The sequence below is a fragment of the Syngnathus typhle genome, linkage group LG2, assembly GCF_033458585.1.
Source record: "Syngnathus typhle isolate RoL2023-S1 ecotype Sweden linkage group LG2, RoL_Styp_1.0, whole genome shotgun sequence".
NCBI lineage: Eukaryota > Metazoa > Chordata > Actinopteri > Syngnathiformes > Syngnathidae > Syngnathus > Syngnathus typhle.
Window position 1 is genome coordinate 15582339 of NC_083739.1, and position 16189 is coordinate 15598527.

At 41.1% G+C, this 16189-nt stretch overlaps 2 protein-coding genes and 1 long non-coding RNA gene across 6 annotated transcripts; 2 read left to right on the forward strand and 1 right to left on the reverse strand.

The window, feature by feature from the left end:
- Positions 1-2185: 2185 nt before the first annotated feature.
- dazap2 (DAZ associated protein 2) lies at positions 2186-6845 on the reverse strand. The gene is made up of 4 exons (XM_061300942.1): positions 6669-6845; positions 5854-5972; positions 5536-5784; positions 2186-5411 (listed from the first exon to the last, which is right to left on the reverse strand). Exons 1-4 carry the CDS (start codon positions 6679-6681, stop codon positions 5283-5285), a joined length of 510 nt encoding a protein of 169 aa, XP_061156926.1. The 5' UTR covers positions 6682-6845; the 3' UTR covers positions 2186-5282.
- Positions 6270-7601, forward strand: LOC133169070 (uncharacterized). The gene is made up of 2 exons (XR_009718361.1): positions 6270-6659; positions 6829-7601. It is a non-coding gene; the product is annotated as an uncharacterized LOC133169070 (long non-coding RNA).
- A 176-nt stretch (positions 7602-7777) lies between these two features.
- pou6f1 (POU class 6 homeobox 1) lies at positions 7778-16159 on the forward strand. 4 transcript variants are annotated; one of them, XM_061272549.1, is made up of 12 exons: positions 7778-8151; positions 8739-8823; positions 10262-10341; positions 11042-11222; positions 11313-11452; positions 11891-12122; positions 12302-12531; positions 12621-12749; positions 13317-13550; positions 13639-13774; positions 13855-14023; positions 14328-16159. In XM_061272549.1, exons 4-12 carry the CDS (start codon positions 11048-11050, stop codon positions 14671-14673), a joined length of 1791 nt encoding a protein of 596 aa, XP_061128533.1. In that variant the 5' UTR covers positions 7778-8151; positions 8739-8823; positions 10262-10341; positions 11042-11047; the 3' UTR covers positions 14674-16159. The 4 variants fall into 4 exon arrangements, with proteins under 4 accessions (XP_061128533.1, XP_061128529.1, XP_061128532.1 ...); XM_061272545.1 differs by lacking the exon at positions 10262-10341; XM_061272548.1 differs by lacking the exon at positions 10262-10341 and having other exon boundaries at positions 11316-11452.
- Positions 16160-16189: the final 30 nt, after the last annotated feature.

The window sequence follows — 16189 nt, forward strand, 5'->3', positions numbered from 1 at the left end:
AATGTTTGTTTTGTCCAGTCCATTGGTTAAATGTCAAAAAGAACAGATAGTTTGGACGAAAAAAAAAAAGTTTGAAGCAGTGAGCACAACATTTTAGCATAAACTAAAATCAAGTTTGTTTCTATTTTTAGTAGATGGCTACCAAGAAAGATAATCTGTCAGGGTTCTGCAGTGTAGAAAATGGACGTTTGGGTGAATTTCTGTAAAATGCAGATGAAATGTGCTTTGTTGGAACCCTCATTGTTATTTATGAAACAAGTAACTTTTAATTTTGTCTTTCAGCTTTCAACATGGCGACGCTCCCCCCTTTCACCAACACAACAGAAAACAGTAAGACTCCTTTACATATGCTGCCTCTTTGTTTTTTGGGTTGCCTCATTGCTATCGTCAAGCCACATGATTGAAGCTCCTCAAATGTGAAATGCACGTATGGAATCATCACGTATAATAGTCGCAATCAAAATATAGCTGGCGACTGATCTGATCGGTGATCCTGAACTGTCAGCAACAGCAAAGATGGCGTTCTTATTGGAAGATGTTTTGAAGCTTAAACTTCAATTGAAGCCCAGACAACAAGATTGAAATTTAAGAAAAGCGAAAAAAAAATAGCCCTGGCTGATTTCGTGACTGAGTTTCTCTATTGGCAAGAGAGATTTTGTATTTTTCAATCTTGTCTTGCATCTTTTGCTTATTCCTGGAGGGTGAATCTACTTTCCACTAGTAAATGTGCATTGTGTAAAACGTCAATAAAAACAAAAACAAAAACTGAACACAATGACAAGCAAATCCTTTTCAACCAACTCACCCCTCTGAAGGTATTGAAACGGTGAGGTCAATTCCTCATACTTCAGAATCCCAGCTTTTATTTCCTGGTATTTATTGATATCAGAGCTATTCCACAAGCATTGGACATAGCCAATGCATCCATCAAACAGGTTGGCTAAGGGTGTCAATAGCAGTTAATCAAACATTGTGAGAACTATGACAAGAACAACAGTCAGTGACGTCACTGCCAGCCTCCACTGAGCTCATGGTCTTGTTTCATCGTAGTTACAGCAGTGACATCTACAGCCCACTTAAAACCAAACACCACAGTCATTGCAGGTAAATATCGTCTCATTATTGTGATCACTTGAGTGGTAGCCATGGGGTGGCCTGCGTGTGTGAATCCCTCTTGTGCGCCCCCGACCTCCAGTGGTATCGACACTCATTGTCCTGACGCTGGTCCTGCTGGCCGTCCTGGTGTATCACTACATGTGCCACAACAAGGGGGACTACAGGACCACAGGAGAGCAGGCCCCCGGCGAGGACCCTGACGAGGATCCTGCTAACCAGGCTGCCAGCGAAAAGAAGGAGTATTTTATTTGAGAGACTGAACTTCACTGAGGAGTGGGAGGAGACGAGGCTCAGAAAAAAACCCACCAGAAGTAAGCCTATCTGAAGAAAATTTTGTGGGCGTGTGAAACCAAAGAAAATTATTTTGAGTGGTTTTGTACTTTGGGACTTGTAATGGGTGGAAGGATGTTCAAGCGTGATCTCTATTATGTAAGTGTGCTGCAATATTTATCAAACGTGCCTCTCGGGGTAGAGAAAGACTGTCCTGTTTTAGATGTTACAATTTAAAAAAAAAAAAAATGTTTTGTATGGTTACTGACTCGCTTCAATTTGACCTCCCTGTTTGACATAAATATGGAAGGCAATAAAAATAGATGTTTTTGAAAAATGTTTTCATTTTCTTGGCAGAACTGGAAAACCTTTCAGGTGTTATTTTATGTGTGTGTGTGTGTGGGGGGGGGGGGTGTCAGGAAAATCCTCTTATTTTTAAGGTTTGAAAACTAACCAATTTCTCTTTTTTATAATAATCAGCAAACAATAAGCTCCACTCAATCGTTCAGGTTATTTGACAAAATGTCCTCTGAACAGATCTAAATTCTTTTACAGGATGCGATCACACTGAACGAGTCTACAAGCATGTACAGTGTTTTTTTTTTGTTTGAGCTGATCTTATTGGAACCAGAGCAACTAAATGTAAACAAGACATTTACTTACAGTATCAAACACAATTATGTAGTGGTTGCCAACACAGTGGATGCAGATAGGTTTAAAAAAAAAAAAAACCTTCCTGTGCCCACATTCATTTTTACAAAATGGAACTCAAATGAAAAAAATGACATGATTTCTCTCATCACGTTACAAAAAAACAAATGTCCTTTATTTAGCAGTGTGCCCCATTTTGAATACATTACATATGTGAATAAATTTAAACAACGTCTCAAATGTCCAAAATAACCTTTATTCTAAACTTACACTTAAATTTTAAGTTTAGTATAAAAAAAATTAAGTGCACCTAAGTCGTTGACGCTCATCTCCTTTAGCCATCTCAAGACAGAAAATGTGCATACTAAGTCCGTCATCGCTTTAGCGCGGCGTCTTTTTTCTTTTTATTTATTTTTTACAAAACATCGGAAAGAGAATCCCTGAACCAGGAATGTCCTTGATCCTTTAACAGAGAAGAAGTCTGTCTGGCTGCGGTTGGCATTACAGCTGCACTCGTACAGGAAGTACTTCATATTGCTGGCACCACCGTTACAAAAAGAAGAAAAAACACAGAACTAAAGAGAACAGTTCAAGTTTTGGAAGCTGTGGGCCCTCTTGAGCATGAGAACGTTAGTTCGAATGACCCCTTTCTACGGCAACCGCATGTTTGATAAAGGTAGCGGGCGAGCTTTTCCCCCCCATCCTCTGTGGCTACAGCAGCCAAAACCTGAACACGGTTAGTCGGACACCCAGTGGACAACATCTACAAAGAGCAACTTCCTGTTCAGATAGTGTCGTAAAAATGCTAAACTCAGCATACAGACTAAAACAAAAGAGTCTCATAAGTGTATTTTTCTTCAAATCTTGTGAGAAACGAGTGCTGGAAACCGGTAATTATCTACTCCCGGATGTCAGGGAAATTGGTGGGATTTTTATTTTTTTTTAAATACTTATCTGACCTCCTAGGATCTTGATTAGTAGGTGGAAATATGGTCAAATTTCCAACATCCTGACGGGTTTCATCGTCTAATAATCTAAAACATCCTTTGACACAAACACGGATACAGCGTGGTGATTGTTTAACCCCAGTTTGTGAATGATCCCCAATATTTTTCACCTCAATTTCTAAGGATACATATTTACCTAGCCCATAGGCTCATTTTAAATTAAACATTTACCCATTAAGTAAAATATCAACTAGTCAGCAAACACAGACGCTAGTTCTCTGATTGGATATTATTAAAAAAGCGCATCATTAACGCAGACAGCAGTAAAGCCTCTTAGCACAATATTTCACAGTTTTCTAAATATATACACACACACAAAACTATGACTAAAAAATAACCAACCACCCGTTGTCTGGAATTTGTCATATTAGTTTAGCAGTGCATCCTGTTTTTGTTTTGTTTTTAATTAGTAATCATGTGCAAATTAAAAATGATGAAATGCACAACTTTGAACAATTATGAAAAATCCCACATTAACTGATTAGTTGATATAATAAATCATTTTCTTTGGTACAACTGACTTAGTGTTGTTCTTTTTAAACAAATGAATAAGGTTCACCAACAGAAACCTTTTCAAATGTGCCGAATTGAAAACCAGAAGAAAAAGTAAACGAGTAGTAAATGAATTAGCTTGCACAAATAAGCACATTTCAGACATTTTGTATAAACTCTGGGTATCCGACATCAAAACAGAAAGAAAATAAACTACAAAAGTTACACCAACCAGCCTGTCGCAGTCAACTCACTTGAATCTCTTTCCATTTTCCTTTGAACGTTTTGTTTCTTGAAATGGGGCTCGATCCCCAGTGCTCTTTGGCACTTGACTATGTTAAATCTACACGTCGCCCAACAAGGTACAGTAAACCACTTTTTGGCAAGTGCATTTTAGTATTTCTTTCTTTTTAAGCTCTTTAAATGCAACTTCCTTTTTCTTTTTTAATTCACATTGCGTAAAAGACAAGTTTTATCTACTTCAATGCATTTTTTTTTTCTTGAGAATTTCTTGTGATAGCCATACTGGTATTTATAGGAACATTAGTTTACTACACTAAAAAAATGAAAGAAAAAAAGACAAATGGGGATTTTTTTTGCGTTCAACTTTGTAATTGCATTTCACTTTCACCATTAAGCAGCTCAACTATTAAACACTACACGAATGTGACATTGCCTACTGTCTTTTCTGTAGAAGCTGCTTCAAGTATGATATTTTAGTCTCTAGAGCAATCAGTTTCAACTGGTTGGTCAAAAATAATTTAAAAGTGGATTTAACCTGCACTCGATTCTAACAAACAAGCAGCAGTTTAGCATCTTTACAGCAGATTTGTGTTGCTGTTGAGAGGCAGAAATGTGTCTGAAATGCTGTTGATCACCAATTTGACTTTACCCTTCAGTTTCTTGTGATACTGTTTCCAAAAAATAATTTGGTCCGATATCTATTAAAATGGCCTTTGAGAAAAAAAAAGAAATGGAAGACCAGTTGAACACCTCTTGTGAAGACTTTATCAGAGACACACGGCTTTCAAATGTTATTTTTTTCAAACTAAGCTGGAGTTGTCTTGATTGGTTGGTATTTGATGTTTTTGCCACATTTTGATCTCTTAAAGGTGTAGTCAAGTAAAATATTTTCATCACAATATATGGTCTATGCCCCTTCACATGGTATTTTGATTAATGCATTTGTAGTGTATGAATTAAGCAGAAAAATCCACCAGTTTTTATCAATCTCTGGGTGGCGGCCATTTTGTCTTGTACTGCGACTGAAAATTATATCAGTGCCTTATGGCTCTCAGATAACAACCATCACAGCTCACCTGTGTTTAAACTGGTAGGAGATAGAAGTTAATATTGTAAAGAAAATGTGTGACTTGACTTTGGCTTTAAGTTGATCTTATGACGTAAGCCTTGCGAAATCTATCAAGTTTAGCTACCTACTTAACCACTAGTGTCAAAGCACAGGCCACCATTCTTGTGAACCTGGAATGACCTAAACTAAAACTGAAGCTCGACGCAATGGAAAATGATGGGATGGATTCTACAACATTAAATATTTGTTGGTCACTTAATGGCTAAGTTATAAGTGGAGTACTGTACCTTTTACAAGGGCTCAAAAACATTACATTCCATTAGGTGATATCAGTATTGTGGCTAAGCAGCCTAAGGAGGATAGGGGGGGGGTACGTGATGTTGGGGAAGGGGGGAGGCGCTGCATTGGATTTAGGCGTGAGGGAGCATCTGCTGTTACCAGATGGTGTAACCTCCGCTGGAACCGCCCAAGAAGAAGTTGTTCTTGCGCTGCGTCATGACCATGTTGGCACCCTGCATGGCCGCCAGTTGAGCTGCATTTGGGGCGTGCCCAGGGGGTGGGGGCTGAGGCACAGTAGATTAAACCATCAGTCACTCCCGTGAGTCTCCAATAGAATATTCTTTACTGTATTTCTTTAAATCAGTCCATGAAAGACAACACGTCAACAAGATGAGGACGAACACTCACCGGGATGGAAACACTGCTTCCAGCTGTGAAGCGGGCGCCAGCGTCAAAGCCACCATCAACCATCACTGTGGAACCAGGTGGGTACATGGCCCCCATAGGATAATAAGCCAGGGGGACGTTCTGGGCCATGGCTCCGACGGGCATCTGCGGCTGCATGGGCATGTAGACCTGAGTGCCCACATAGGGGGAGGACATCTGAGGCACCTGACCGGTCACCTGGTGGGGAAGCACATACCTAGGGTGGTAGATCTGTGGAGAGATACAAGAAGTGGTTAACAAGTTCACAATCGGGATCAGATCGGCCATCGCTATGGTTACCTCAGAGTATGCGGGAGGCGTGTCCGTATAAGGAGGCGCCTGAGGAGATATTTGCATCGCAGGGGGGTAAACGGGGGCAGTGCTCTGCTGAGGGTACACACTCTGCTGTGGATATGACCCTGCAACACAACACTAAACTTGAACATACACATGCTGGGCAATTCAAACATGAGAATGTTGGAAAAGTGATGGAGTTGGCTTTTGTCATTGTCTGTGGCCTTTGAAAAGGCCCCGCTGAGAAAAGTTCTAATTTTATTACCCAAAAAGTCTTAACCTTATCTATCAGACAGAACAATTACATGCTTATCCAGTTAACTTCAGAGAAATACAATTACGGTAACCTCTGTATTTACATAATCATTCAAATGTAAATTGGGGGCTTTTTTTTTTTTTTTTTTAACATGCGCGTTTTTAAATGTATATTTATTGCATCATGAGAACAATTAAGCAACCGCCAAACATTAATATCACAAAAACTCACACGGATGATAACTCACTTGCTATTCTGGGAAAATGAAACCAAAATCAGCTCGTCCAAACCCGACCACAATATCACAATTTCGCCTAATACTAAGCAATACGGCATGATATGATCACGCATTCGTTCGTTTGAACCAAACCGTGTTTTAACCTTTAATCTGACATTGTAAAACACTGACACTCAACGAGTTCCACGGAAATTCCGACGGCCATGTATTGTCATGTAACCACCCCCGGTTGTCCAAAACAACTAGCATTGCTACCATTAGCCTTGGCGACGCATAGCAAGCCGCTGACAGGGAGAAAAAACTAAGAAATATGAGCGGGTAAAATACCTTTGTTGTTCATTGTCACAGTCCGGTTCGAAATGTGGAGGATGTCAGACAATCACTGGGGACTCTGCTTATCTCGTCACAGAGTCGTTCAAACGAAGAGGTTTACGGCGGTGAATAGCAATAATCCACTTCCTTGTTTTTCTGCTTCTTGTTGTTGTAGATAGCGGTGACGTCAACTGATCTCGTTCGGCGGTGGAGCGCGGCTGCTTAGTTTTCAGTTGGAGCGCCCTCTATTGGTTGACGGTGGAGGTGACGAGTGACTGCGAGATCAAGTTGATTAATTGGTTGATAATTGATTCAAATATTTTTGCACATTTGTTTTATTAATGTACTGTTTTCACTGTCTTTGGTCTTGCATAATTTATATTTTACTCCATTTATAGCACTTTGTTAGCAGTGGTTGTTTTAACTATACAAAGATGAGTTGAGTTGAGACCTCTCGGTATGAATAAATTACAAATAGAAAGGGGGTAGTAGTCCAAGAATGGCCCAACCTCCTGGTGATCATATAATCCCATCCCATTTGAGAATTCAATTCACAAGGATGTGTGACATTACCTTTAATAATAAATCCCAGAGAAGCATGATACACAGTCCGTCTTTCTCAGACATTGATCTGCAGCACTCATATATGAAAGGTCACCATTATTTAAAATGGGTTTGAACAGAAATGCAATGAGAAGGTGCTTTTTAACTTCAAATGAAAAAGAAAACATTGGAAGAAAAAAAAAATCCAATTTTAATTGAGTTTAATTTGAGATTTCATTTCCCTGAAGGTTATTGCAATGTTCAATTACTGGTGAGCGTTTTACCTCTGACCTGCCTACTGTGATGCAGACACGCCCTGTTTGATGCTGTTTTTTTTAATTTTTTGCACATCTAATAAGATTAAGACTGAAAAACTAAAATGGCCACAACCCCATGTGAATCTAACGGATTGCCTGTATTTTATTGCATCACATCTGCTGTTATAACAATTAAATCATTTATTTATTTTAAAGTATTCCTACGTTGTCGAAAATAAAGTTAAACAATAATAGAGATGAGTTTGTGATCAAATTACGCAATCACTGTAAGAGCCGTTGTCTGGACCATATTTGGTGCGCTGGCCCTTTAAGAGCGCCACGGCGCCTCTCAACTCACGGCAGACATTTTCAATGCAATATTTTTTTTCTTGCATAAATTATGTTCATGACGTAGTGGCAAAAAGAGCACATTTCTGTCGATTCCCACCGAGTTTGTGCCTCACATGGAATCTTGTGAGGCGCCTGGAGGCTTTTTTGGAAGGCGGGGGGGATGAGCCGAAGTGTTGGCATCGCGGCGAGGCGAGACGAGAGGCCAGATCCCCCAAAACATTGCAGCCCTCCTTCTTATCAATGCAAATGGCTTTTGTGTGTGCAGCCACTGCGCCTGTCTGGGAGCTGAGATGCATTTTTAATTAGCTGCGACTGAACCAAACTGTGACAAGGACATTTTTGAACCGGTAAGTTGGCCGTTGAAAAATAACAAAACAAACAAACAAAAATAATACCATTTAAAAGCACGATTCTTGTTGCCTGGTTCGCGCGAAGCTGTCAAACTGCGACAGGAAATGACTTTGGGTTAATATGCAATGCTCTGCATTAACATAATTTATATATTTATGATAAAGAGAGACCGATTCATGACGGCGAATATGGCAGTCTAGTAATGATGTCCTAAAGTGACCGACGAGACTTTTATTGGTTCGAATGGCGGATGGGAAGGGGAGGGGTGGCATAGCGACGAGACCATTTACACCCGATAAACTTTTGGCACACATGCATGTCTTAACTGCACACCGGTGGCGGGAAAAGGAGCACCACAATTTCATTTTTGGGCTTTGATTTTTTTTTTTTCATTCGCTTCATGCCCGCCATCAGTGGAAGTCCTCCAGCCTCCATCTCTTCTGCAGCCAAGTGCAACACAGTGGGGCCTGTTTATAGGTCCCTCTCAATAGTCTGCAACCATAAATAGCCAAGAATACTAAACGTTCCATGCAATTCCATTAAAATGCATATATTCAAAAAGACCGATTTGACTCATTTGCAGCGCAGGAGGATAGAGGTGGTGCAGCCAAGCCATGAAGTCTCAGGACCTTCCTGTCAGAGATGCCCCGCTTGCTGTCAACGAGCAGGTAACTCAATTTGCAAAGGATATCTTCCATTTCTGCAGCCAGTTGAGATTTACATGCAGAACACATGCAGAACTCGGAACAAGTTCATTAAAATTCCATCAGGGTCATTTTTTAGACGTGCACTTTTCAGTGGACACATACGGAACACTACTTAGAATGAGACCGCACGCACGCACGCACACACACACCGACACACACACACACCAACAACTGTGACTCTCCTCCATCAAACCAGATGTCTGTCAGTATCAACACTGACTTGTGAGAGGCACCAGAGTGCAACAGGCATCCATATCCAAAAATACAATAGTAGTATTGGTAGTAATAGGACACAAAGAGGACGCCAGATGTATTTGGTAACTAGATTGCAAATTTAGCTCCTTGACATTTTTATTATGGTGAATGACTTGTGAGACTTTTATGCAAACACTCAACACAACCAGTTGCGCCTCTATTTGTGTCCAGCAACAGCACAAGCTTCAGATCGCTTCATTTCATGTCCCTTTCACATCACGGAGTTAGTGACTCTGTTGAACTGGGTGTTCATAAGGATTTGTGATTGCAAATATTAAAACAAGTTCAGCATTTTTTATTGTTGACCCTTAAGGTCATTTTCCCTCAGCTGGACATAGAGCTGACAGTCATCCGTATAGCAGTGAAAGGAAATGCCCTGTTTACGTGGGATAGAACCTAGGGGCACTGGGGTGACAAATACAATGAAAACAGCAAGGGACCCAAAATAGATCCCTGTGTAACTCCATATGACAGAACACCAAAACGTCCTGCCAGCCAAATAGGATCTGAACCACTCTAGACTGCTACCAGTAACGCAAACCTGGTGCTGCAAATGACACATACGTATGTAATAGTCATTCGCCAAAAGGATATGATTTAAAACTCATATCAGGGCTGTCTCTGTGATACATACTACCTACTGTATATATGCATGCATACATGTATGTATAACATATACAATTATACAATATACTATTGTTTGATATGTGTTTTTTGTATCTATGCAGACTAGTTGGTTTTACCCTAGTTGAATAAATTAACTAAGTGGTCTGTATACCTGTTAATTTTTCTTAAACAGTTTGGACAGCCCTGCTTTAAAGCTTCTATAGATGGCTCTATAGCCAAAATGTGAAAATAACAGCATAGTCGTTGACTCGCTGTCCTACTTTGTATGCTTTATGTATGATAAATTCCACCCTGCAGCACTTTGCTTTTTTCATGGGCTAAAAATGGCTGTTGTGTGTGTGTGTGGATGGGAAGCATTTCTCTCTCTTTACTGGTGTGCCAAGGGATGTTTGAAAGAAAGCACTGCTTGAGCTGATCGTTGGCTGTTGCTTTCCATTGTTTGTGTTTGTTTATGTTGCTGTACTCATGCGCTCCTCATTTGTATTTTAACATGCTTGGCTTCTTTGTCCTCCTTTAGCTGTTCACTGTCTGAGCGCAGAAGTCTTTTTTCAGCCATTTAAATCCTGCCATTTGAAATTCCCTGCCAGAGGCAACCAGGTATGCATCCTCTTTTCTCTGTCCGCCTGTCTGTCCATCTGTCGCTCTCTCTGCCTCTCTGCGTGCACCTTCTTCTCCAATCACCTCGCTTCTCATTCTTAACCCTTCATAGTTGCATTTCCTTAGAATCCAATTAATCTGAGTGGAACCTAGCAGAGAACAATGTCCAAATCAAGTATCCCAAAGTCAGACTGAATGCTCTTGAGTTAGTGGCAACATGTAAACACAAGGAAATCAGACAAATGCGCCACAGTTGCTCCCCTTGACTTCAGATTTGCGTAAACCAGCAGTGAACATAATAATGGATCTTTTTGATTGTTAATAATTCTAATATTTCGATGAAATTACTCCTTGAAGTAAGTGTTTCGTTTTCATTTCTATATTGACGGTAAAACTTTTGAATTCCCTCCCCCAAAATTTCTTCCAACTCTGAGTTGTATGGCGGCTGAGACATCATTAGCCTTGAGCGTTCCACGACTTGTCTCTGTCGTTCTCCATTTATCTTCAACTCTTCAAATCTTTTTAGGTTAGGCCTTGTAAGCTCCAAGTGTGATATTTCCCACTTTTCAGCTTCTCTTGAAGGCAACATAAAGGCCTCTCTTGGGTACTAACTGTGATTGAGTATTCCAAATGATAAATAGAACAGAATAAAATAGGAGTCCGCCTTCTGTTTCGTATTTGACCATCTCTTTGTCTTCAGGTCATCATGATGTCTGGCAACGAGACAATTCGTGTGTTAGAAGTCGGGGTCGATGCGTCTCTGTCTTCAACGGTACTTGAAGGGAAGACAAGTGAGGGCAAAACAGATGGGGGAGGGACTCAACCTGAGGGTTCCCGCCCACGCAATGACAATGCTGGATCCCAGAACACTGAGGAAGTCGGTAAGCTGAAGCCAGCCACACTTTTGATGTTCAATTTGCACATGAAAGAAATGCGCCAAACTCACCACCTCACCCGATGTGCTCCGACAGTAGCTGGCAAACAGCAAGCGTCATCAGGAGATGCTCCAGCTCACGCTGTCCATACCCTCGGTCCAACTGTGCCCATCAGTGTATCCTTGCCGCAGCCTCCCATAGCTACTGTGCCCGTCACTGTCCAAGGTTGTCCGCAGGTAATCATTATTAAAGTAATCACAAGAAATATTAGCCATGCATCCGTTTTGCGCAATGTAAACAAAAGTTGGGTGACCTCAAAATTTCAAGGCAACAAACTAAATCAAATAAAACCAAAATGAATAAAATTCTAAGTTTGGCAATTCAACAAAAGTTTTGCTGGTGTGAAAATTGCCTTTCCCGCATTCTTAACAAAGAAATAAGAGCCTATAGAACTAATTTTCCCTTGTATTGTCCCTCACTTAAAAATATAAGTAAAAACTCTTAAAATATTTGTGGAGCAAAAAAGCTAGCTTGCTTTGCTGTGCTAACTAACATTGTTGCCATAATAAAGTTGTTTCAACCTAAATGAGTCTTTTAGCCCCCCAAATATATACATTGTGTTTTTCTGCTATGTACTGACATCATCTGAGTTTATGTGCTATTTTATCACACAGGTTCTATCACAAGAAAATCTGGCCACTCTGATGACTGGGATGTTGGCCCAGACAGGCTCGCTGGGCCAGCCCCTGCTCATCCCCATCAGCATGGCAGGCTCCATCGGTGGCCAGGGCGGTCTGGCTGTTTTCACCCTGCCCACTACCAATGTGGCCACACTGTCTGGACTCGCCGCTGCTGCCGCCACGCAGCCCGCTAACCTCCTTAAGATGCCCTTTGCTGGCCTTCAAGGTAATGGTCCTGATGACGGTCAACGATGATAATGTTGTTTATTATTTCAGTTTAGTTTTGCCCTGAAAACCTGACTTGTTTGTTGGAAAATAGTCGTAGATGTTTTCCCTGAAGTATGAAAAATTGTGATCACCTGTAATATTGATCATGTTTGGTCATTTTCTCCCCGGCTGCGACAGTTCTAAATTCAGTTCAGGCTCCTCTACAAACCAGCACGCAGGCAGTGTTCCAGGCTCCGGCAGGTTCCATCCAGCAAACTTGCGGCTTGACGTCTCAGTCCACACCGGCTACGATCATCTCTGCCGCCCAAGAGGCAGCTGCTCAAGCCACACCAGCCGCAACCGTGGCCCAGTCCAACATATCGGTGGCTGCGCTGCAGACGGCTGGACTCTCCATCAATCCTGCACTGGTGAGGAAGACGAAACTGAGATTCACCCCAACCATTGCGTATTTTTTGAATTTTCAGTTTTTTGTTTGAACGTGTGTTTTTGTCCTCAGATCAATGCTGCATCTTTAGGAGCACAGACCCAGTTTCTCAGTTCCCTCACCTCCAGTCCTATCATCACCAACGCCATGTCCAACATGGCGGGCATCACAAGCCAGATCCTAACAACCACACAGGGCCAGGTTGGTCTGAACCTAAGGCTGAAAGGAATAGATAAAAGAGGCAAGCGTTCGTAGGAAGTACATTCCCAATTACGTACTTCTAAGACAGCACTCGCCAAGTTCACTGCAGTCTGTTCTTGACATTGAAAAACGGCTCCAGTGGTTCCTTAAAGTCTGTCGCTGGTCTCCAGCCATCTCTCGACAAACTTGCTCATCATGAGCTTGAAAACTTGGTGCGAGTGGCTTACATAATGTAAACCACAATTGCAGAATGGCTCCCTGACAGAGACATTTTCAGGAATTGACGGTAAAGAAAACATTTATTTGTTTATTTAATGTCACACTTGATCAGTGGGCAGTCACTCCAAATATCCAACTATCTGAATAGAAGCAATTCAAAAGTCAACGTCCTGTCCCCTTTAATTGAAACATTACTGGTTCCACTGGTTCCTAAATAACACGTGATCATGATAAGATGTTGTTGTTATTGCTACTTAAAAAGAAAGTTTAGTGTTAACGGATCGTTTCTAATCCCTGCTAATCAGAATTTGTTTGCTTATGTTCTTCCTATTCGACATCTGTTGTCAGGTTATAGGAACTCTTCCTTTTTTGGTGAACCCGGCCTCCCTGGCCGGGGGGGCTGCCACTCCGACCCTCCCCCTCCAGGGTCTGCAGGTCCAGACGGTCACCCCGCAGTTGCTGCTGAACACCCAGGGTCAGATTTTTGCTGCGGTCGGGAACGGAGCTGCCGCGGTTGCGGCTTCTGCCGCTGTTCTGCCCAAAGCTGCAGTGTCACCCGCACCTTCCAAACCAACATCACAGGTACTCATGATGCTGTATCTTGCCTAATTTGCATCTTTGGGTTGCAAAATGTGACTCATTTGTTCTGTTTGTACATGACCCCTCGCAGGCGCCGGCAACAGCTGCGACGCAGTTGCCGGTTGTCATCGCCCCGCAGCCGTCTGTACTCAAAAGCTCCACCTCGCCATCCTCATCGCTCCCCATCACCTGCGGCGAGATGGCTAAAGTGGGCCAGCTTGTCAGCAGTACGTACATTTGCCCTCTTGTGCAAACATGGATCACTATCAGTTTTATGTACCATGTGTATTCCGCCACCGTCCGGCAGAGCCCCATCAGGCTGACAGCAATGAGGAAGGCATCAATCTGGAAGAAATACGCGAGTTTGCTAAGAATTTTAAAATCCGGCGGCTATCCTTGGGATTGACGCAGACTCAAGTGGGACAGGCACTGACTGCCACAGAGGGCCCGGCCTACAGCCAATCCGCCATTTGCAGGTGAATCACACTTATTTTGTCATCTTTATTAAAACAGGGAAATGTATTATTAAAACTGAAGATTTCCAATGAAATTCTCCCAGTGTGTGAAAGTTATTCATCTATCGGGTAAAGCTTCACAACACTCTGACTTTTGCGTTTACATGTAATTGTAACAGCAAGATTTGTTTTGTCATGTTGAGCTAGTTAATCACTTGTTAACCCGAAAATGAAAACAATAAAGGTCTCAGTGTCATTAACCATTCGTTCATCAACATCAATGCATCAAAAAAAAAAAGCTTAATGAAAAGTATTTTTGCTGCAGGTTTGAAAAGCTGGACATCACCCCGAAGAGTGCCCAGAAGTTGAAGCCAGTGTTGGAGAAGTGGCTTGCCGAGGCCGAGCACTGGAACCAAAAAGGTCAGCAGAACCTGATGGAGTTTGTCGGCGGCGAACCGTCAAAGAAACGCAAGCGGCGCACCAGTTTCACGCCTCAAGCCATCGAAGTCCTCAACTCCTACTTCGAGAAGAACTCGCTGCCCACAGGGCAAGAGATCACGGAAATCGCAAAGGAACTAAACTACGACCGAGAGGTGGTGCGGGTTTGGTTCTGCAACCGTCGACAGACGCTGAAAAACACCAGCAAGATTAACATTTTCCAGGTCCAGTAGAAAATGGAATTTGCAAATTTTGTTGTAAATACCCCAACATGAAGTTACACATTATTTAAGACTCAGTGCTACAATACTAAAGTGAGTTCTTGGGTTCTAAGGCTGAGTGTACAAGTGTGTACGGTGCTTCTATTAATGGCAACATACACGCAGGTAAGTCACGTCAATTTGTTAAGTGGCATTGTTGTTCGTTATTGAGTTCAGTGGAACCTCTAAAGTGGAACACTTTGATGTTCTTTTTGGGAAAAATGACTCCCAAAGTCACACAAAATATCAAAGTTTGAATGCGAGATCATGATGACATCGCAGGGATTTCTATTCAGCGTACATCAAACGATGAACCGTGGAGCATGGCATCATTTGGTGTCAGAAGTAGAACTGTTGTTCTCCAGTGATTAACTTTTTTACACTTGTGTGACAGTCAACAATGTTTAACTGTTCTTTTCAAAAATACCAATATAAATAATATTGATATTTTCAAGGGGACAGTTTGACCCAAAACCGCTTCAAATCGGAGTGACTTCAGAGGTTCCACTGTATCAAGTTTATTGCCATAATGAATGATTCCATCTGCTGCTTGTCTATGCAGCCGCAACGCAACAAGTCAGGGACAATCATCGGTTTGGTATTTCTTGATAATCATTAAAGCTCAAGTCAACTGTGTTGATTTTTATATACTTTCTACTAGTTGGTGATGTTTGAAGTTGGTACAAGTCCTAAGTTAATTTCAGGCCACTAATGCAAACTTTTGATACAGTTAGTCATTAACCAGTATAATTTGGTCACAACGTATTGCTGTTTTTGTGCCTTCTCTGTCGTCTTTCGGTGATCACAAACTGCTCCTCATCTCAAGTTAGATGAATTTTTTATTTTATAAAGTTATCAACAATGTAACTTTCAAAAGCGCCCTACAACGCTAACATATTTTAGATAAATGTACTGGCTCTAGTATAAATCAAACTGATGGAATTACATGAGAGTTATGTGTAATGACTTGAAGATGTTGCATGTTCTGTATGTCTTTATTTCTACTAACTGCCTATTATGTGTGAACATACATATATGTTAATTATCAAGGATTCTTTGCACTTTATTGATGCCCGAGGAGGTAAAAATGTTACTAATTGTTTTCTACTGCAAAAGTTATAGCCATGTTGGTGGGCCTCATGAATCTTTTTAATTTTTATCAATATCGCAACGTAGCAACATTTTTAACGCAGATCAGCTGCTGTTATACAGAATAAATATGAATCATGGTGAATTAGAAGATCAACCCAAGATGCCATATGTTTGGTTTGCTTGCTATGTGCTTTATGAAAAAAAATGCAATATTGTTAAATAACCTTAAATTAACTAAACTATATAAAACAAATAAAATGATAGAAATATGCTATCTATAACAATCTTGTTTGACTAGAACGTCTGCCTTTGTAAGAAGTGAGGAAAAAAGTTTTTTTAAATGTAAATAAACTGTCTTTACTAATTATTAATTGTTGATTTGTGATGATACATTTTC